The sequence below is a fragment of the Rhipicephalus sanguineus genome, chromosome 6 (genome assembly GCF_013339695.2).
Source record: "Rhipicephalus sanguineus isolate Rsan-2018 chromosome 6, BIME_Rsan_1.4, whole genome shotgun sequence".
In the NCBI taxonomy this organism is placed as follows: domain Eukaryota; kingdom Metazoa; phylum Arthropoda; class Arachnida; order Ixodida; family Ixodidae; genus Rhipicephalus; species Rhipicephalus sanguineus.
Window position 1 is genome coordinate 126,337,071 of NC_051181.1, and position 23,541 is coordinate 126,360,611.

The 23,541-nt window shown below is 45.9% G+C and overlaps 1 protein-coding gene across 1 annotated transcript in view; it reads right to left on the bottom strand.

Moving 5' to 3' along the window:
* Window positions 1–19,225, bottom strand: part of LOC119396366 (uncharacterized) — a 32,495-nt gene extending 13,270 nt beyond the window's left edge. The window contains exons 1-4 of the mRNA XM_037663559.2: window positions 18,675–19,225; window positions 11,321–11,514; window positions 7,851–8,074; window positions 6,558–6,814 (exon numbers count right to left, since the gene is read on the bottom strand). Of these exons, the coding sequence (XP_037519487.1) occupies window positions 6,558–6,814; window positions 7,851–8,074; window positions 11,321–11,514; window positions 18,675–18,761 (762 nt within the window). The 5' untranslated portion in view covers window positions 18,762–19,225. The remainder of the gene's footprint in view (window positions 1–6,557; window positions 6,815–7,850; window positions 8,075–11,320; window positions 11,515–18,674) is intronic.
* Window positions 19,226–23,541: the final 4,316 nt, after the last annotated feature.

The window sequence follows — 23,541 nt, forward strand, 5'->3', positions numbered from 1 at the left end:
ATGGTCACAGCCATAGAGTTTCTCACAATAATACCTAGAGGAAAATCTGGCGCCACCCTCATGTGAGTTTCCTAAAGGGCGCTGTGCCGCGATGGGAATGATGCTGTATGTGCCTGCGAGGCTTGCATTGGTAGGCGCTGAGCGAGGCTTGGCCTAAAACGTAGATACGGCTGCGCAAATAAAGAGTTTCTAAAAAAAGAAGCTTCACAAACGGATCCCATACAACCATTTTACACTTCAAAACAAAATTTCACTCACCTGCAGGGTACAATCAAACCTCGTTACAACGAACACCACATTAACAAACATTTCAAATTAACGAACTTTTAACAAATCCCGTGCCGACTGCTTATAGTTTCAATGTAAATATATTTCACTACTATGAACTTCAGAATAACGAACAATTCAGAATAACGATCGTTATTTAATTCCCGTGTAATCATAACAACACCTCAGTACTACGAACTTATATCCCGAAATGCGAGGATTGTTAGATTTCAGTGTATCGGTCATGGCAGTCGGAGCTGTAAGGTAGTAGACGACGCAGCGCGAAGAGCGGACGCCCTCCCGCAAAAACCTGAGATGGCACGGGAGGAGAAAGACGCGGGCGGAGAATTTTTTTTTTTTCCTCTGTTGCGGAAGCGACAACGCATCAGGTTTTGTAAAGGCCCAACCGCATGCATTGCACGCGACTTTCGAGCGAAGGCGACTGCGACAAACGGGCTCCGTCACGCTGACGCGACGGAAGCACCCACATGTTCGTGACCAAGTGTCACGGTTGCTCAATTGAAAACTATTGCGTGCATGCAGGCAAATTACGAAAAAGAATTACAGAGTAGATGAATGACAACATGACAAATTTATTATTGTCTTGTTTGAGATAAGGATGCCATAAAAGCGTTTCGTGACTTTCTTTTTTCGCAATCTTACGTTTAACCACGACAGTACTATCTGCTGCGATCCCATGGGGCGCCCGGAAGCGTACGCTGCCTACGCTACATCGCACTTTGCAAACTGCGTTATTTTTATTTTATTTATTTCACAATACTGCAGGCCCTTCACGGGCCCATGCAGGAGTGGGTTGAACGTAAATACAGTTCACAAAAGTTGGAAAAAATGAGACCATATATACAGATCAAAGAGTACGAGCACATACAAAATGAACAAGGAATACGAACATTATGCAGTAAATAAGGTGTTCATATAAACAGTAAAACTGCAGTATAATAACTGTGCACGCTAAAGGGATACTATACGAAATACTAATGATACCAATCATTTTTACCACTTGAATTCTAAATTCTGAATGCTGCTAATGAATTCATCGACAGATGAGCAGTTTACAACATCAGCAGGCAGTGTATTCCAATGGGAAATGGTGTATGGAAATAAAGAATATTTATAAGTGTTATTACGACAGGGTTGTTGACGTATTGTTTTATTATGATTCGTCCTAGTTATATGCCTGAATGGCGCACGAATGTATGTCGCTTGGGGTATTCGATAAGAGCCCTTATAAAGGAGGTATAAAAATTTCAGTCTAGAAACCATTCTGCGTTGTACAAGTGGTTGGATGTTAGCCCTGACACGCAAGTTCGTAATGGACGTTTATCGCGAATACTGTGAATATATAAACCGCAATGCTAGGTTCTGTATGCGTTCCAATTTATCGGTTAAATATTTCTGGTGCGGGGCCCATACTATGTCCGCATACTCTAAAGCTGGCCTAATAAGAGTTTTATATGCATTTAATTTAACGATGGGAGGTGTGTTTTTTAGTTTCCTTCTCAAAAAGTGCAGCTTGCGTAGAGCCTTTTGATACACGTTATTTATATGACATTACCAGTTTAATTTCGTCGTAAAAGTGACCTCGAGATATTTGATGTCATCACACTTCTTCAGCGGGACGTTATTGATTGTGTACTGAAACAAAAGAGGGTTTTTTTTATGCGTGAAGGAAATACTAGCTGTTTTAGGCGCATTTAGTTTATCCCCCATCTGTTGCATCAGTTTTGTATTGAAGCTAAGGAATTGTTTAATTCTATTTGATCGTCCCTGCTATTTATTTTTGTGTACACTACGCAACCATCAGCGAATAATCGCATCTGTACAGGTGGATAAACGCATGATTGAATATCATTGATGTAGATCAGAAATAGTAGGGGCGCAAGCACTGAACCCTGCGGTACACCAGAGTAAACATCAAGGTAATCAGACACACAATTATTCAGAGCTGTGCACTGCATTCTGTTTTCCAAGTAGCTCTTTATCCATGAAACTGCTTTTTCGTGTATTCCAATGGCATTTAATTTAGTAACTAGGTCAAGATGGGGGACGACATCAAATGCTTTTGAGAAATCTAAAAAAAATAGCATAAATTTGGCTTCTATCATTTATTGCGTCAGCTATATCATGGCTTATCTCAGATAGCTGTTGTTGAGGTTAGTCCACGAGGCACATCTCGACAACGTTTCCTCTTGCTGTCGTAGAACGTTTAAGAAAAGCCGCAGCGCCTCACATCGTTGCTTCGCAGGGAGAAGGGCTACCTCACACGACGACGATGTTGACATTGCAGCAAGCTACCACCAATGCAGCAAGCTACCACCGAAACATCAAAACGAACTGTCGATCAAAATTAACGACAAAATACGGCCGCTGCCTCGCTCTCCGCGTGAGATGGGGCGTGAGTACACGCCGATTAAAAGCATCACGAGCAAATTGCAACCGAAGCGAAGGTCAGAGATGCTGCCATGTTGCCGGATATCGTTACGCTCACTTTCGGGCGACAAGCGATTTTTTCTGGCTTTCCAGAAACCTGCGACGCGACAAGCGACGGCGATGGATGGCCCTCCGCAACAGCAAATCCTGTCGGCCGTCGCTCAAAACTCGTGTGCATGCAGTTGGGCCTTAAAGGATTGCAGCGATGACATGGACGACGATGTCACGGTAGCACCCGAAGGTCGCGATGAGTCTGTGTCGGCCACAGATGCGTTGGACTACTTGAGGAAGCTCCGCATATTTATAGAAAAAAGCGGAACAGCGACTGAAGCGGCGCATAAAAATGCGGACGGTCTAGAATCGTTCGTGACGCAGAGTTTGTGCTGCACCCGTCAAAAAACGATCACGGACTATTTCAAATAAACGTGACTTGTCTGACGTTCACGTGTGCATTGTTGTGAGAAACGAGTTCAAGGACGTACCGTTGCAAAGGTAGGACGTTTGCGTTACTGAAAATCTATTGTTATGGTAAATTTTTGGGCTTTCACTATAACGACCTTTCAGAATAACGAACATTTTTCCGCGGTCCCCTGAAGTTTGTTATACAGTAGAACCCCGCTGATACGTTTTTGAAGGGACCGTAGGAAATAAACGTAAGAGACGGGAAACGTAAGAGCCGAAAAACAGGAAAAACGGCAAAATATTCAGTGGTACAGAATTTTATTTCAATTCTTACGAGCAGCACAAAAATTGGCGCGCTCAGCCGCAATCTAGCTCGATGGATAGAAACGCGGAGCTTAGGACGGCCTCATCCACAGAAATGTAATCAACGTATGTGATTTTTTTAACACCAACAGCTGTAGGCATGAAAGAACTAAGCACACGCAATCACGACCGGCGCGACGAGTCCGACCGCGAACCGCACGCACGACCATGCGAGCTCCAACCAGCTCGAACTCCTCCCGTTCTCCGACAAATAACGATGATGATGAGTCTACGCCAACGCGATGGCAGAAGTGAATGCCAATCTCGAAGGCCTTGCTTTCGCAAGCAATTACGTCATAGACGCCATGTTTGTGCAATACAAATCTCAGAGGCTATGCTTTTGTTAATAGTAAATGCCAATCTCGAAGGCCTTGCTTTCGCGAGCAGTTACGTCATAGACGCCATCTTTGCAATTTGAATCTCGAAGGCCATGCTTTTGTTTGCATCAATTGAAAGATTCTGTTGCTTGCGCCTCTCATGCGGCTAATATTACGGTCAAACGAGGCCAAGCTGCGTGAAAAAGCACCATGGCCGCTCTCTTTGGTAGTCACTCGGTCGACTCCGAGCGCACTTCGCGACGTATCATACGGGAACGGTCCGACAGTTACGACGTAAGAGCGGGGTTCCCAATACATTGTATCCTATGGGAGCTATGCCGGGACCGGCGGAAAACGACGTAACAGCCGGGAAAACGCAGCAGTGAGGAACGTAACAGCGGGGTTCTACTGTACCGAGATTTCACTGTATAAGCAAACGGTAAAAGGAAGAAACAGACGACAAACTGTCGACAAACCTTGTCGTCCGTCTTCCAAGTTTAGCGGCCGTTTGCTACATTTTATGTTTCATAAAACTGCGTATCGAAGCACAAAATCTCAATGTTAAACAAAACTTGATTCTGTGCAATGGTAAAAAACAATAGCTCATTCCGGGCTCCTTCACTGCAAAGCTAACGCAAAGAACGGTTCTAGCCAGATGCGTCTCTGACGTGTCCGGTCTCTTCATGAACGATGCCAATCCAAATCCGACATATACCAGCATTCAAATGCATACAACAGCATCGCAGCGACAGGCTTCCCTCTAGGTAATAATAGGAAACTCTATGATCATAGTTGCAGTGTAACACGGATAAGCACGGGTCAACTTTAAAGTAGGGGTGTGCGAATATTCGAAATTTCGAATATTTGTCGAATAGTGCTTGCTATTCGACTCGATTTGCACTGGAATTTTACTGTTCGAACTATTCGAACTTCCCAAAAACAAATACAGTCAACGTCCGATTGAAAGTGAGCCCTTCAAATTTTCAATATGCTTCATCTCATTACACTCGTATTGCGGCAAAGCTGCCTTTCATGCTCCGTTACGGTCGAACTTTGCCAAGAGAGAGTCAACGTCCGATTGGAAGTAATCCCTAGAACATCAATATGCTTCACCTCATCACACCCCGGTATTGCTTCAAAGCTGCTTGTCAAGCTCCGTTACAGTCGAACTGCCAAGAGACAGTTAACGTCCGGTGATCCCTAGATTTTCAATATGCTTCACCTCATCACACCCCGGTATTGCGGCAAAGCTGCCTTTCAACCTCCGTTACGGTCGAACTTTGCCAAGACACAGTCAACGTCCGATTGGAAGTGGTCCCTAGATTTTCAATATGCTTCACCTCATCACACCCCGGTATTGCTTCAAAGCTGCCTTTCAAGCTCCGTTACAGTCGAACTTTGTCAAGACACAGTCACCGTCCGATTAGAAGTGGTCCCTAGATTTTCAATATGCTTCACCTCATCACACCCTCGTATTGCGGCAAAGCTGCCTTTTAAGCTCCGCTACGGCCGCAAATGTATTAACTCAAGAAAACGCTGGTTCCAACATGGAGATGAAAGATGTGGTAGAGTTGGGGGCTCAATTAATGCATTTCTGGGCCTGAAATTTGGGCAGGAAGTCAGAAAAATCGGACGCCGAAATTTCAGCATCCAAAATTTCAGATGTTCTTATATATCAATGTCTACGAGGCAGATTTGGAACTCCGGACTTGAAGGGAGCACACCCTTGACCACCACATCAGTTGGGCTTCCACAGAAGTTGAAAGAGGAGAGGCTGAGGAAATGGCATCTTTGCCTATCACGTGTAAAGGGTTGTCGGCAACACTTCGGTTGCACCAAATCATGTACATAAATAGAATTCGGCCTCTACATTGCCTCATTCTTCATAGACAACTATGAAACACCACCTCGCCAGTGCTTCAACTTGGCGAAAAGAAACGCTTTCATGTTGCTTTCTCATAAGAATATGCTTAGGAATCCTCTCTAACCTTTTTTTTCTGCAATTTCGCTTCGAAGTATTCAAAAAACATTCTAGAAATATTCGAGAAATATTCGAAAAATATTTGATTCGATTCGCACTCACACCTCAATATTCGAATTCGCTTCGCACCCAAAATTTTGCACAGCTCTACTTTAAAGGGACACTAAAGTGAAACAATGAATCAGTTTAGATCAATAAATTGTACTTTGAGTACTCTAATGTCATTAATTTCACTATCATAAGTTTATTAATGGAGTAGAAAATCAAGATCAAAGTTGCATTTTTAAATTTTGTGCCGAAATCGCCACACTTGACGTCACGGATTTCAGTGTATTTTTCGTATTTTGGCGACATTGGCTCAACGAAATTTCTTGAAACTTGGTATGTTATGGCTGCCCTCAGAGGACAATGTACTTCATTTCTACCGATTAGGAGCTACGCAGGACCGAATAGATCCCGTTAAAATCTACGACATCACAACGTTTGGGTGCATGAATGTCAAAGTGGCGCAGTCACCCGCATTTTCTTTTTGCCCGTTAGCTCGCTTACCAAGCGTGGCGATTGTGGTATTGTAAAAGAGTAATTTACTAAGACGAGAAAAATCGCTTTTCCTCTTTAGTGTCCCTTTAAGGGGGTCGCGAATTATGCCAAGATTGCTTCAGCGGCATATGCAACTCAGTCCTAACTAAATATAGCGCGAGTGACGTTTCCTAAGTGTACTTTACTGAAAGCAATATGAGCAAAATAGTGAGCTACAGCTGCAGTGTAACCCTCACCTCGGTGCAAAGCTCCTGGATTCTCCGCTGCCGGTAGAGGACACAGAGCAGGTGTTCGAGAAAGGCCTGCCCACCAACGCCCACCCGCACCACTTCCAGGCCCGTCTGGCGCCGTTCTTCGTTGCGCTCCTCTTGCTCCTGCCGTGCAAGGACGGACAGCTGTTCTCGGCAGATCCTCTCCACCACGGCATCCTGCCGCCAGAACCGCAGGCACTCCAGATGGCGCAGCAGCTCATCGGCGTCACACGATTTCAGGCCTGACAAATAGAGACGAGGGTAAAGCCGACTGTAGGGTCTGTCGTTAGCGCATAGCATATAAAACGAAAACGTCTTGACATTAACCCTGTGCAGTTCACTTTTGAGCCTCTCCCGACAGTGCAACACGGCCGCAGCAGTACAAGTTAGGTCACTGCTCGAAAAGTTCTTTTGTGGTTGATGCACGTCCGTTTCCTCATTGCATTATGCGCCATCTCTAAATGAGTAAGTAAACTTCTTTTGCTTGAACTTTGATTTCTTCAGCTTTGGACCGGAACGGATGGAAGGAGGGTAAAGGTTTAGGAACACAACGGGTTAATGAGTGAATAAGAATGAGACAGCTTAGCTTGTGTCGTTTTGATTGTAATCAACGCAAGGGGGAAAACTACAAAGAAATGTAGTGTCAACGTGTAAGCTAGACAGGTGGGCTGTGTCTGCCCGGTTTCTTTACGGAAACCTTGTCGGTAAAAGTAGATTAACATGTGCTCTAAAGGGAACCAAAGAATTAATGCAAGTTAGAGAAACTTTTACTGAGCCAACACGGCCGAAGTTTGCATAAATACTTTGAAATACAACAACCAGGCAAGATACGTGGTTCTCTTGTGTCCACATCCGCATGCCTTAGTGTTATTCCATGATCAATCCCTACCATGTAGTTCAACCTTCTGTCGTTCTAAGCAGGGACAGTGCACCAGGATATTTTACAGCGAGGAAGGGGGGGGGGGGAGGTGGGCACCCATGACAAGCAAGTTCTTTGGGGGTGCAGGGAGGTGGAAAACTTGTGCACTGTATTTTGGCAACGTTTGCTCTTGGGAGGGAAAAAGGGGGCCGGGCGAAATTTTTCGGGAAAGAAGGCCTAACATCCGCCTTTGCAACCCTCTAGTGCCGCCCCTGGTCCTAAGACAATAGGAGAACAGAAATTTAGAACAAAAATGCGGGCATATCAGCACAGACCCTTGCATTTCCCTTCGATGACCCCCCCACCCCCCTCTTTTGTCACCGAGAGCGGCAGTTGGCCCACGCTGGTGGAACACCCACCTTCGGGCAGCGGCAGCGAGGGGGTGTACTCCAGGAGCCTCCGCATGAGCGGGTCACCAAATCGGCTGTGGGCTGTCCTCTCCAGGAACTCACACACCGCCAGAAACGGTGCCGAGGTCGCCGAAAGCTGCACCTTGCACTTGGTGATGGCGAGGAGCAGCTCGGTTCTCAAGATCGCTGGCGTCTTGAGGAAGAGAGGCCCGTTTAAATAACGCAGCGTCTCCCTGCAAAAAGAGCCGATGTTGTTTTGGCCTCCCGTGTGCGTCTAACGAGCAGCATGAAGGCAGAAAAGTACACAAAAATTCGGGAGCCCTTCCCCTACCAGGAAAATGGGGGAAAGCAAAGCTGGTGCGTGCGTGCCTGACCTACTACTTATTACACTGCGCAATGCTCCCTTCTAACTATTTCCTTCCTCCATGCCAGAAATTGGACTTTCATACGTGCCTAGCAGCGCTACACTTCAGTTGCTAGAGGCAACAGCAACACTAATGAGTTCATATCCCGGCAACAACGAAACGTGGCAATGTGAAATGACAAGTCACTTCGATAAAAGATCAGATTGCCATATCAGAAATGGTTGATCACCAACAAGCCCATGATCGAGAGAGCATCAATTATTGGGAAAAGGCACATACAAATACGCATGGGACCAGCGCACCTTCAAATAATTGTTGGGGTTTTACGCCTCCAAACCATGATATGACTATAAGGATGCCATAGTGGAGGGCTCCGGAAACTTTGACCATCTGGTGTTCTATTAATGTGCACTTAAATCTAAGTACACAGGCCTCCACCATTTTGCCTTCTCCGAAATGTGGCCGCAGCGGCCAGGATTCGATCCCACGACCTTCGGGTCAGCAATCAAGTACCATAACCACTAGACCACCGCGGCAGGTATCGGCGCTTCTTCGAGGGCTGCATTTCTGTATGCTCGCCGGCACGGGGAAATCAGTGGCCGTCGCCACTGATTTCTGCAACTCATAACCAGCTTCACTTAAAAAAGTACAATATGTTGCCAGTTCTTGAAATTCTAGTGATTTACTTCCCCAAACAACTACACTATAACCTCATTATAGCACAGTCACATCTAACACGAAAATGACTTCGTTATATCCGAAAATTCGTTATAAACGTGCATTCATAGCACTGTATCTATGACAAGACTATTTTTCATTTCCTTATAACCGTTAATTCGTTATATCGAGGTTTGAGTGTATGTGATTAGAAGGCACACCACAGTGGGGGGGACACTGCAGATTAATTGGCCACCCGAGGTTCGTTAATGCGCACCTAAATATAAGTAGTACATGGGCTGTTTTCTTCATTTTGACCCCATCGAAATGCGGCCACTGTGGCCAGAAATGAAACCCACATCCTTGAGTTGAGCAGTGCCACACCACAGCCTCTAATTCGGCAAATGAGTGAATACAGTAGGCAAGAACAGGCCGGTCGGCTTCACACGATTTCCACTTTACGTTCCTTAGTGCTAATGCGTAAAAAAAGAATGTAAGCACTACATATGAGCAAGTACCTCTATAAAGGCTATTGCAGCAATATTATAGCAGTCAACTGGCCCCAAGTTAAAAATATGGAGGGCATTTTCCCTCATTTACCGAAATATATAAATGAGCCATAGCTGAATGAGGTATAGTCCACAACAAATCATGGTTCATTACAACAGACTCAAATTGCAGCAGCGTTTGCCTCTTTCTCTGTCCATACGCACTCCTTATACTTGCATTAATTCACACATCACTCATTCGATGTCAGATTAATTAAATTAATTTTAAGTGCATGGTTTAATCCTTTGAGGGTCATAGACGTACATGCACATTATCCGCTAACAGCCACAAGATGGTCAAAGATGAGCGTGCACATCACTGCCTGTATGTTTAAAACGCGTGCCTTTTCGATCATTCTCGCAGTGCTGCCACACTGCGAGAATACGTGGAATTTTTTTCTAGCGCTGATGTCTCTCAGTTTTTTTTTTATGCCTTACTACTTCGGTGTGCCAGCTAGTTTCGGTTTCGTCCTTCGGCCGGTTCCTGCTTATTGCGCCCGCAAAACTGATGGCTTTCTGGTTTAGAATCTTTAAAAAGGTGACCAATTTGTTACTCTCTTGTTTATTGCTTCCCAGTACATGATTATGCCTGTTTCCGTGAAGGCACTGATTGACACAAACGATGCCACTGTGGTTGCGTTTCCCGTTTCGGGGACTCACAAAAACCGCTTCTGTCTGGTTCGTGGTAGCACGAATGATTATTATAGGTTCTGGACTTGTTTTCGCTTTCCGGACGCACTAACAACTACATACGTATCTTCAGTGCGCTCACCTGCGCAGTTTGCTTGCGCTATGGAAGTGCGCGCCAGTTTCTCTGCCGCAAGGGAGTCTAGCAGTGATTCTTCCGAAGTGTCACTCGACTGCTGAATCAGAATCTGATTCAGTAAATGTCAGCCCGTCATACAAGAGTTACTTATGAGTTAAGACTCAGATGTTCATGAGCGAGTGACATCTCAAAAGCGTGCGCGGCGAGACGATACTGCCTGGTTCAAAAGTGGCTTTTCTCGCTCTGTGTTTCCACTTGACACCACTTCGTGCACTTATTTTTGTACGTCTGTGAACTACACAGATGTTTATTGCAAGGCATAATTTTTTAACAGTGGTATAGGTTTTTTTTTTTTTTAATTTATCTTGCTGTTACTCATGAACAAACCATGTGCATGTAACAACACAAACAATTTTTTTGTCACTTTATGGTCACCCTACAATTTTTTTCTGAAATAGATTCATCTGAAGAATTTAAATCGGCAATAAAAAAATCGACACTGGCAGGTGGCATTTGCCAAAAAAAAAAAAAAATCTACACCGAAAGGGTTAGTGTCCCAAAGACGCACGGCGTGTTATGAGGGATGCCACAAGCAAAGGCCTCCAGATCATAGTTGACAACCTGGAGTCCCCTACTGTGCATATTTACGTTACGCCCTATCAAGATGCTGCTAAAATGCATGACTTTGTGCTTAGCAGCACAACACCACAGGCTCATTCACGCTTGCGTGACCATTTGCGACTGGCAACCAAAACGCAACTCACGACAACTGATTCTCACACCTGCTAGTGCGACTTATACTTGTTGCCACAATGAATTCGTGTCTACCTGTACTCACAAAATAAGCAGACCTGTCCTGTTCCTGCGCACCTGACTGGTTCAGAGGTTCATGACTGCAGTTGTGTGAGTGAAAAATTGAGCAGGGAGTGCCTGAGCCAAAGCAGTCTCTTTTCAACCAAAGCAGCCATTTGTGACAATATGCGACCAGTTGCTTTGCGACTAGGTAGGTCATGCAACCAGTGCTAGCTGCAAGTGCGAACAAATCTTCACAATGACCCAACAGTTTGTCCTCAACCGGAATGGACAGACCACCCGAAATATTCAGACTCGCAATCAAAACAACACAATTCAGGAGTCACTCACACTGACAAGACCCGAGCGGCATCCTGGAAAGGTAGAACCTGGTGCCATGCCCTCAGCGACACCCAGCAGGATGCTAACGATAGCGCTCGTCGGTCGGGGTCGGTCACCGTGAGTCCGTCTCGGTCCTCGACATCCCTCAGGAACTGTTGAAGAGCGTCGCATTGTGGTCCGCCTACTGGTTGCTCCCACTGCCTCTGCGTTGAACAAGAGGTCGAAAGGGCCAAATGAGTGAAATCGCGATGAACAAGAGTAGGAGCGTAGGCTTGTTGGCAGAGCATGACCGAGGTACTAGATGTAGTGCTTGTTCTTTTGTCCGTATACCTTTTTAGCATTACAACCAACATCTCAGTCAGGCACGCTACAAGCTACATTGCGGCCACGGTGCGACAGACACAGACAAAAGGCAAAGAAATGGATGCAACAAGTCCCTAAGGAGAACGATTTATAGTTCCTTGATCTGAGGCTGTCTTATACGGAGGACCATGTTTGTCGGGGCTACCACCCGGGATCGACTAAGCCTCTCCTTGATTTTAGTTAGTGTCACTCTGAACTCATGAAACACCGTATCGCAATTTATGCATCAGAGCTGTGTTGCATCCGTTTCTTTGCCTTTTCTCTGCCACACTGTAGCCACAGCAAAGCTTGACCAACTTGTTCACCTGCATGTACTGTGCAATGTCAGTGCACTTAAACAACACCATATCAGGTTGAAATTTCCGAAGACCTCCAATAAGGCATGCCTCATAATCATATCATGGTTTTGGCACTTAACGCCCCAGATATTATTATTACTACCCCTAATACATTAGAGTTGTATTTCGTTAACTGTGATACAACAGCCTGTGTCAAGTTTGTATATAATTTTTTGTAATGCTAGCAGCAAGAACGCAATTGCACCACCTTCACCTGCATCTGACACGTTCGGGCTGAACATGTTTCATGCTTCCTCGTCAATATTGGCTACGAATGACAAAAACATGCAAAATAACGTAATGCATCATTTGTAATGTAAATCTAATGTAAAGGACCACAGCTTTCAGACTTGGAAATGCCAACCACTACCTGGCATATGTAGTGTTAAATTAGCATCAAAATTAATGATCTGCAGCACACAAACAATCCTGTTGCCACAGCTTCTCTGACACACAAGCTATCAGCCTCCACAGCGAGATGCAATGTTCAACACATGACAATGCTCTGTAGTGTGACTGCTGCGAACTCATTTTACCAAATGTGCTCGTGGCATGCTTTTAGAGGGACCCTGAAACAGTTTTGACAATACTGTATAACGGCACTGAGCCGGGGTTCTTAGGACTTGCTTTAACGGCATTGAGCCGTTAAAGCAAGCCCTAAGAATCATTTGAAGACCGATTTAAGCTCTCTGCGTCAACTGTGTAATTTATTACAAGCCTTTAAACATGTGAATCGCTACAGATCGCAGCAGCTCAGCCAAACTAGTTTTCAACTTCTCGCGCCTTTAACACGTAGAATTGTTCCAATACACGTAGCACCAGTGACTGATCTTATTGGACATGCACAGTCTACATCACGAAACCTCCTGTGGCCAGCGAGCGTCGTCTGCCTGTGTTACTACGTGCTTTGTGTTGATGTGAGCTGAGTGACGTATCTCTAGGTTTCTTTCCTTGAACACAATCAATTGCCCTAGCTGTGTTGTGTACCACATATCTAGCAATTGGTGACTTGTAAAGCTGCAACATCGTGTAATGTTTGTGAGGCACCTGGCAAGTGGAATCGCTTCAGCTCGTCGCTGCAATGAGCGCTGCGCTCTCGCTATCCGGTCAATGCCACAATCCATGTGTCTGCAGCTATGACTTCACCCCTGAAGACACAATTACATTGCCAGAGTTTACACTTATCGTTCTCAAATTCTTTTTGTTTGTCCTCATGCCTTTGCAGGTTGAAGGGAGAATAAAATAAGATCGGCTGGTAGTGTGGCGGCAGCTGTTAGAGCAGATATCAACCACTCCGCGTGCTTCGTCTCTGCTGCCAGACTGTGTGCTGCAGGGCGCACTTGGCCATGGCCTCCGAGAACCTCAAGCCGTCGAGTGCGCTCATGAGAGTGCTGGATTGCCAGCGTGTCTCATGAGTTGAGGAGGCAAGGCAGTGGTGAGAAGGAGGGTATAGATATAATTGTCCGAAGCGGCCTTGGTATACGGTGCGTCACTTAATTTGTGGTGCGAATGATTTGATGATGCTCTCGCTTAAACGCTGATAAAACGACAAACAACCGTTTCAGGGTCCCTTTAGGCCATGTTCAGAAACTTCAGCCGCTTTGTGTGTTGAACTGGCACCTGACACACTAAATTTCATGTTGGCATCACCATCACCAAGTAGTGGGTGGATTTTTCCACCAGGTTCTGCAGGTTAACACTACTAGGCTGCTATCCTTAAACGTTATATTAATCTGAATTGCAAGTGACATATAATGAAATATTTAAAGCTGGCAGAATTTAATAAGTCATTACTTAAGTCTCTATGAGAAATTCCTCAATAATGAAGTAAACATCCCTGTGGCTGCTGCTAAAGCAGAGGTCCCAAGTGAAAGAAGAGAAAGTTTGAGAATTGGGGACCCAAGACGCTGGGTCCCCAAGCTGCGTTGGACAGGCTACACTTGTGTTCTGAGGAGCAGCCGACTTTGAGAACAGGGTCAAACGCAAGCTGCGCTGGGTCAAACGCACGGAACGGCACGCGTGGCGAAATTAAAATGATGCTAGACGCGGCCACACTGCGTCGTGGCCCGCGCTCTTCGTCTGAGTCGTCTTGCTCGCGACCCAAGACGCCTTGGGGACCCATGCTAGTTTTCTACTTTTGGGTCTTGGGACAACGCGAACGCAAGAGCCCACGAGTGGCTTGGGTTCTGCGCATGCGCCCGGCGGCTCGCAACCTTCTTGGGTCCCCAATTCTCAGACTCTTTAGTAACTGGTTCTGTCAATTCCAGGCTCAGCTTTTGGAAGTGGTACTAGTATTCTTTTTCTCAGAATTTTTCAAATGTCGCCTTCTTCCTACGTGAAAAAAGAAGCTCCACACAAAGAGCTTCCAAAAAGGCCGACCAATCATACAAAACCCTCCATAAGTGCATCCGCACTTACGGAGGTGCAGAAGTTCAAAGGCACCAATAGTTATGGTGACCCCCTTATCATAGTCCACTACTGCACTCTAAGATAATGCACCACTGCACTCCTTTCTGTTATCACCTCTACTTTGGAAGCATGATAGGTATTTAAACACATAGTAATAAGCAGTTTTCGAATAGCGTACGCTAAGTTAGTGTTTGCGTTAGCGGCCCGCTATTTCCGTCACTTAATGGGAGCCCGCAAGCGGTTAGCGTACGACGCATGCGCAGTTGCGCGAAAAGCCAACGCAAAGCTTTGTGTACGCTATTCGAAAACTGCCTAATGACTCTGCAATGAAATGGAAACAAAACCGAAGTTCACAGAAACATGCAGGTTTTATGTGATGAGAAACCATTAGACAAGCGGAGTGTCACAAGGAGCCCAAACTGTCGCCTGCATCCAGACTATATTGTAAGCATTACACAGGGCAATTGTTACAACTAAGTAATCTCCATGAGGATGTATTTATTTTGAATGTCCCAAAACACTGAATATTGAATAGCGTTTAAAAGCTAGTTTCTCAATCTTCAAGAAGTCTGTGAACTTCAGAGCAAACAGCATGAAACTACTATAAAATACTCTCACAAAAGATGCAATCCCTGAGGGGTGCACAGTCACATGTTTTTCTTTTCCGTAAAAATGAGAACGTTAATTTTTAATGCTGGCTTGTTGACACAAAGTAGTGAAGCATCCAAGAATTGAGGCCAAGTAGGTATGAAACTCAAGATATAAATAGTACCATCCTTGAACTAAGAAAATTCCAAATGCTTATACATAGCATAGACAGTAGTGCTGAGAACAGATCTGTAAACTCTCGAAGTTCAAAATGAACTTCAACATTGAGCAGGCATGTAAATACAAACATGGCAGCCGGTTGAAAAAAAAGAACAATGCAGTCTGGTTCACTTTCAGATTGTGCACAGATGTTGTTCCTGGGCTCACATCAAGTATGACACGGCTTTTTTTCATCACAATAGGCCACAGTTGGCGACGACCGAAGAATAAAAAAAAAATAGGTTCAACTTGTAGGTTAAGTTTATGGTTAGGTTCATGGGGTTTAACGTCCCAAAGAGGCTCAGGCTATGAGAGGCGCCATAGCGAAGGGCTCCGGATAATTTCAACCACGTGGGGTTCTTTGACATGCATTGACATCGCACTGTACACATGCTTTTAGCATTTCACCTCCAATGAAATGTGACCGCCGCAATGGAGATCAAACACGCATCTTTCGCATCAGCAGCTGAGCGACTCCATGACCAATGTGCCACCACGGTGGCTTAGGTTCCACCTGTAGTCAGCAGCAACAACCCAAGACTACAGGGACATGGATAACACTGTCCAACTCAGAGAATTTGTATAAATGCACCAGCCCATTTCTACAACATCAAGCGCTTTTGAGCGTTTAAAGCGATTAAATTTATCACACTGATCTATCTCTGCATTGTTGGCCTTAAAATGAAATTTGACACCCCGAAACTTTTATTGAAGGTCCTGATATGAATGTTTAAAAAAATGTTTTAGCTAGAAACAACAAACGTTTAGCAGGTTCAGTGCTATTTAGTGGGTGCTGACTGTACTAATCTCTTACGTTGCCGACCATGTACACTCGTCACTTGTACGAAGCATACAAGCTTGTTAGGACGTGTTTCCAATATGAAGTGCAGCATCAAACTGAAAACAGAACACTGTCAATGTACTTAGCTTTTGCATAGCTTCTTATAATCCATGCTGAACATCTCGCATGCTCAGCAAATTTTCATGCCATGCACTTCTACGCTGGTGCAACACACAAAGACCTGGAACCCGTTATCGCATGCTCCTTTTCATACAAGTCAGTTGGGTATCCTGAGTTATGATATCACCTAAATCCAGCCAAGTAAAAACAGAAACGAAGTGCACCGTAGCTTTGTGGGTGACGGTTGTACTAAACTTATAGGGTGCCAACAGCGTAGTGTCGTCATTTGTACGAGGCATGGATGCTTGCAAGCAGGTCGCCAATACGAAATGCATCAGATTGCTCAAAACAGACCAGGGGCGTAGCCACGTTAGGGCACACCCGGGCCCGTGCCCCCCCCGAAAATTTTTTTTGCCATAGCATACAGAGCAGAAAATGACACTCGACCACATCTGCCTGCTCGTCCCCACTACAGATCAAGGAGGTGCCCCCCCCCGGAAAAAATTTCTGCCTACGCCCCTGAAACAGACCACTGCCTAAGCACCTAGTTCGAGCATGGCTTCTGAATCTACGCTCAGCAAATTTTGATGCTGTGCACTTCTACTTCAGTGCGACCTGGGACCCATTATTACATGTTTCCTTTCATAGTCAGTGGTGTATCTAGAGTTACAAGACCACATAAATCCAGCCAAGTAAAAGCAATAAGAAACAAACACGTCTTTTGGTATCCCCTTACTGTGTCACAGCAGAGCATAACTTACATGCTATCAAAAAAGGGTGCTAGTGTGTATTTCTCAAACCTTGATGGGCATAGAGTACCAAAGATCACAGAACACACAATATGGCTGTATGTACATGTACCTGCATTGTACGTGACAAAATTAGCGAATTTATTTTTTAAAAGGAAAAAGAAATACGAGTGAAGCCTAGTTGTGGAGGATATTCAAAGGCTTGACGATCGCTCGAAGGACAGGCATTCAATTAGAAAAATGGCAAACGCCATAACTGTTCGAACATCATAACAAACTGCCGTGCAATACGAGTAATACTAGTCCACCAACAAGGTGACGTCGAAGTTTGATGACGAAAACCTGACTTCTTTTTTATTCGCAAATGAATCGATAATCGTTTCCCGCCGAATAACAAAACGTAACACAGCACGGGTGCACTCTGCAACTGCGGGGGTGAACACGCGATACAACAATAAAGAAAGAACCAGGTATGCCCGCAATGTGGCGAAAAGGAAATTATGAACTGAGCGCGATCGATAACTTTATATGATCCTGCAAATGTGTTTGGCGCGACTCTCGCAGCATTCACGCGATCATCGACGAGCAGTCCGCAGTTATCGAAATTCGTTAGCAGCAGAAAAATATGTCGGCCCGCATCTTCGCGTTCGCGACCTTTTCAGAAGCCATCGCTTGCTTACCCAGCGCGCGCCGCCAGGCAGACATTTCAGAGACGATAAAAAAAACAAAAAAACCGAACCGAAAAGACAAGACGAAGCTTGCATTGACATTACTGTGCCTTATTTACCGAGGTAACGAAATGTTCGATCATCACCAACGTTCGAATGCTTCCCCACGCACCGTCCATTAAAATTTCTGCATGATGGCGATCGCGAAAAACGGAAAGAAAAATACCGCGCGATTGCGCTGCAGCGACGCTAACAAATTACGGAACGAGTGGTTCGAGAATGTGGCGTCGAAAACTGCAAAATCCGATCCACAGATTCAGTGCTACGGTCAATAATTTATGGTATGAGGTCATAAAACAGGATTTTGCCGCGCCGACTCGGGGCATAGACGCTCGCCATGAGGTAAACAGAAGAGAAAAACACGCAGGATAAAAAGTAAAATAGAAGTTGCCAGCGAAGTAATTAAAGCGCGACGTTATTTGGAAGTACGAGGAAGAAATAGACGTTCGTCTTACTAGCTACCAAGCGCTTATCTTTAAGTACGCGGTACTTGTTTAGGCGCCTTACGACATTAGCAACATAGCTACCTGGAATACAATTGTGCTACGAGTGAGGACACCATTTTATAAAAATCGCGCTCTAGGCCGAATCGCGCATTTCGTGTGTGCCATGGGGTAGCATTTCGGCGGCGGGTGTACGCGACGAAGAAAGCGCGGCTTCCAAAATCAAAAACTAAATGAAAACCTCGCTGTCAAGGAACATGTCGGCTCGACAGTCGGGCAAAATCGTCACGCCCAGCTATAAGTCGCCGTTTGAAACAAGTTTGGGCAACATTGCCGGGTCGCAATCAAGGCATCGTCGGCACAGAGAGTGGCTGCTCATGTTTCAAACAATCGGATACAGCGCGGACGAAAGCTCGCGATATGACGCAGGCGATGCGACCGGCCCAGTCGAAGCCGCGTCCAAAACCCCCCCACAACAGCGCCTGCTGATGATTAAGCCTACTGTTTCAATAACAAATAAATAACTATTTAAACTACACGGAACCATCAAAACTTGCGGCGCGCACCGATGCCCTGCCAGGTTCACTATGCACCGCAGCCACGTGAGCCAAAAAAGTAAACATACCTCCGGCAGGAGCTCCTTTGCATCCATCGAGAACACTTCGCATCGCTCCTGTCTTTCCCTCGTCGGAGCGGCAGACTCCGCCGCCATATTGAGATCCAGGCTTGTCACGAAGCGTCTATCATCTCATTGGCCAGCCGGCAAGATGAAGGGTTCCCATTGGACCCAGATTGTACGATGGCGCATTCTCATTGGATCAAAAAAAAGTATCATATCCGGAATGCATAGTATTCAGCGGAGAAAAAACGGCGAGGTGACCTACGAGACACTCACAGAATACTTCCAAATTACCTCGCTAGACGATTCCGCGTATAGCAGAGCGAGCTGCCTGCGCGCACTACGCATCCTCGGGCTTCCGTGGCAACGGGGGAGCACCACCGAGCAGCCGCTGGCTGTCACGAAACAATTTAAAACATATTGTTCTAAACGCGACCCCATCCCACGTTCTGCACCTCTGAAGTTCACAGCACCACGGCTGCCACGGCCCCCTAACGGTCAAAGATACGATGATGACTGCTCGGGATGACGGAACACAAACAAGAAATGGAAATGTCTTCCTCCAGCTTTCTCGGCGAGATGGGCGCTCTGACGCTAAACCTAGCCAACTAAAACTGCGATTATGTCGTCAGAGACCTCTGGGTGCTTACCGCGACCGTGGGAAAAAACGAGCTCGATTCCTTTGCGGAGCTGTAGTGCGCGAGACGCTCGGCGCACGTATCCAAATATTTTGTCGTTTGACTGAAAATTTCGAATGTTTTTAGTTTCCTCTAATGTGCCATTCGTGAGGGGATAGACGATAAGTGTCGGGGGGTTTGTGTTTTGCCGTGTGGCTGCGCTGTGCGGTGGAGGTTGTGGGGAGGGGGGCGGGGTGCGCGCGCGCGAACTTTTAAAACGGGGTTACTGGGGGAAGCGGGAGAGAAGCGCGCACAGAGCGAGCGCTCCCGAGCATCCCAGCTGAAGAGACCGGCTGTGCAGCATCCCTCGGAGGGGATCCGATCCTCCCATTTGCGCGACCACAGCACCGGAGAGGAGCGGCGGCGCAAAGGGGGGGTTTCCGGAGGGGGGGAGCGGGCGGGCGGCCCGCTGCCGCGACGATCGTGCGCCGGCGGCTCTGACGCGTCCAGCCACCGCTGGGAGGCGATAAGCGCGGAGTGCGCGCGCGCGCTCAACGGACGTATGTGTTGTAGTAGCAGAGCTGGCAGAGCTAGTAGCGTTGCTAGCGTAGCCCGGCGCCGATGCGCCGGCCACTCTTGTCACGGGTCTCCCTGCAAGAGCGGCGGTGCCGGTAGTAGCGGTTCCGCGCTCGCCCCAAACGTGACGGCCTCCCTCCGTAGGGGTCGGTGCGCCCCCGAGCTACGCACGCCAGGGCTGGCGAGCGCAACAGATCGCCGCCAAGCTTGGCTCCCTACCGGCGCGCTGGCGCCCACGTGTTTGGGTGTCGCGTGCCCAGCTCAGCTGGCTGGCGTGTCTCGCCCCCTCTTCCCCTTCGCCTCCTCACACCGAACACGACGCACGCTTGTCCGTTTTGTCGCGCTGCTTGGCGCGCGCCGTTTTGACGCCGGAGGCTGCTACCCCACTCCTCCTCTTTCAGCGACACCTTCCTTCCTCGTTGGCAGCGCTTCCTTGTTGTACGGCGACCTCGCCGTCTTTCGCAGCCAGCTTGCGCCGCGGTCGGCCACCCGCACCTATGGCCCGACTTTCCTGGTTGGGAAGAAGCATGCACACGTCGATGTGGGTGCACGGCTCAACGACAACATGCGTTACCTCCTGTAGCTTATATGTACGAGTCTTGTAACGGCGAACACTGGTCCATAACATAATTAATCATGTCACCAACAAACCTGCCAGCACATCCTTATCCCCTTTACCGTTTTGATAATTTGGCAATTTTTCTCACTAAAATGCTTAGTTTTTAAAAAGCCGACATTGAACATTTCCCTTCCAAGAGGCAAGTTCTTGCTGTTACAAAAAAACCGAAGCACATACTAAGTCAAATTAGCATATTGAATTTTATAGCTAATAGTTCGTGGGAAAAGGCCATCTACCTGCTAGTAATTGACAATAAAGAACAAAAGATGAACAGTGCTCGCAAATTTTCAGCATTCAGAGAATGGTTTCATCATTCCAACGACAAGATCTTTTGCTGCAGTGACGGTCTGACAACGCATGCGGCGAAAGTTGTCCAAAAAATATGAAAGAGCAGCTAGAAAAAAAGAAAAAAAATTACTAAGTCAAAGCTGCCATTTTAAGCATGACACAAAGTAATCCGCAAATGAGCATATCTCTTTCAGAATGCTCATGGGGAGGTATCTCGAGTGGACGAGCTACACTCGTCCAAATCAGTTTTTAGACAGTTTGACAAGGAAGAGCCATGCTCGTCCAAACGGTGATGGTGTTAACAGTAGTGCTTAGAGCAAATGAAAAGGAACCCTACTTACGGCATTCCATCTCGGAGGTGATGAGCAATGCTTCCATTGGGTGAATGCTCTAGGAATGCAAAGTGTTTCAAGCATAACCAGGTGTTGACTTAACCTAACCGCCTACGTAGCAACACACTATACTCGGCATGATGCAAGGATTTCAAACTTGAAATCTAGTGTGTTTAGACAAGAATAAACAATAGCTAAACGTTACATTGGTCAGGGTGTTTGCATTAGCAACATGTTGCACTGTGACATTAGTTCATGCACAAGTAGGGGTATGCCTGAAAGCAATCGAACATGAACACTCCCCTAGTTCAGTTACTTTCTAACGATCACTCCACAAAACTGACCCTTTAGCACATTAGCTGCCATGTTCCTACATTAAACTTACAAAATTAGGTTTTCTTTTTATTCCTAAAAATTATTGCACATCATGTTCAGATCAACATATAAATTTATTTCACGTTCAGCTTGTCTCGTATATTCACCCGAAATATTAATAAAGTGCATCTACCAGGTCTGAAAGACAACACCCTCCCTCAGCACAAGCAAAAAGCTATCATATGCTCAGTGCAATTCACCGAGTATATGATAGCGAAAAGACCTGAAAGCTTCAATGAATACGTTTCAAGCGCTGGAACATTTTTAAATGCACTACAGCAACGAACTCAACTTACATATCGATGGCTACCAAAGCAACAGCTGTGACCAAGTCAAGTACAGCTAAATCTTAAGTACGGCATCAGTACAAACATCTAGGATAAGCAGACAGCTGGGGCTGGGCAGTTAAAAGATTTATCACCATGAAGGAGTTTAGTTAATCAACGCCAAGCCCTCACCAATCTGTCTCGAACAAGCATGGCTCATCTATATTTACTCATTTTCCACGCTGGTGTGCTGAAGACACTACACCACAGCTTTGCAAGCGCAAGTACCAAAACTTTATTTTTAACGTGTCCCAGTTTCACAAAGAGCAAGTAGGTCACACCTCGACATAATATCCTTTGACTTAATATACCACCTAGAACGTCGTATTAGAGTCTTTGCAGAGAGGTTAAGAAATTTTGGTTAAGGTTCAGAGAAGTGCTGTTTTTGAATTTGCCAGTGCCAGATCAGGGGTCAGCAAATTCTTACAGAAAAATGAAACTTAAGAGATCCCTCTTATAATTTTAAAGCTAGCTTTTCTAGGAGGCAAACTATGGTCACAATGGGGACGTATCCATAGTTGGATACAGCTTAAGAAGTCCGGAGAGATGACTGAAGCACGGCAGCCGATCCTCTCCGCAACTAAAGAAATAGTCCCGCGCATGCACTCTGCAACCTTCTCTGAAGGCGAAGTCACTGGCCGTCCTGCTCACGTCAAATCTGGAGTGTGCACCCAATGGTGCAGGCTTGTGTGCATCCATGCCACAGACTTCTGAAGTTGTATCCAACTACAGTCATGCTTGCACGAACGTTTGTGCAAGCGCAGTTCGCTGGTGTTGTTGTTAAGGTGCCATAAATTGACTTGCAAATCCCAGAGGCACCACGGGTATATGCATATGCAAGTGAGATATGTTAAATCCAAGTTCTTAAAGCTCATAGAGTTGTTTCCCTGTAGTTTTAAGAATACCATTTAGCAATCTTGTCCAAGGCTACCTTGTACTCTTTCGTGATGAAAAAAATGCAGACAAGGCTCTCCTGATGAAAAAGTACACAAGAGACAAACCCACAGCATGTGCATCTAGAAATAACCTAACCTAACCAGACTTCATGAGAACGATGACCAGTACTGCCATTAGTGGAGCAACCTTGTAACACAGAAAAATGCACTTCTAAATTAGGAGAAAAGGACCCATTATCGCAACCAAAGACATAAATGCATCCATTACTTCTGAACACCTCGTATACGAAGGTGAACACTCGCTATATAAGTAGAGTACTTACAAACTGAAACGCGAAAATTTAGGGATAAGTAATGCATGCACTTTAGTTTCCAGCATCTGCAGTTCATGTCATAACGGCATATAATCTTGAAATACTTGCATCACAGCCAACATTACCTTTAGCCACCAGATTTGCGGCAACACAACGCAGCAATCACAAGCAATTGCTCATTGCAGTCGTTATGCTTTTTTTTAAAAAGAATGACGTCGCATTTCAATATGCGAGTACTGTACTGCATATACGAGCATTGTGAGTACTTCTTGATGTCTTAGTTGAAATCAAGAAGAAATGGACATGGGCAGGGCATGTAGCGCATAGGTAAGATAAGCACTGTTCATTAAGAGTAACTGACTGGATTCCAAGAGAGGGCAAATGTGTGAGGGGGAGACAGAAAGTTAAGTGGGCAGATGAGATTAAGAAGTTTGCGTGCATAACATGGCAGCAGCAAGCACAGGGCCGGGTTGATTGGCGGAACATGGGAGAGGCCTTTCCCTGCAGTGGGCGTAGTCAGGCTGATGACG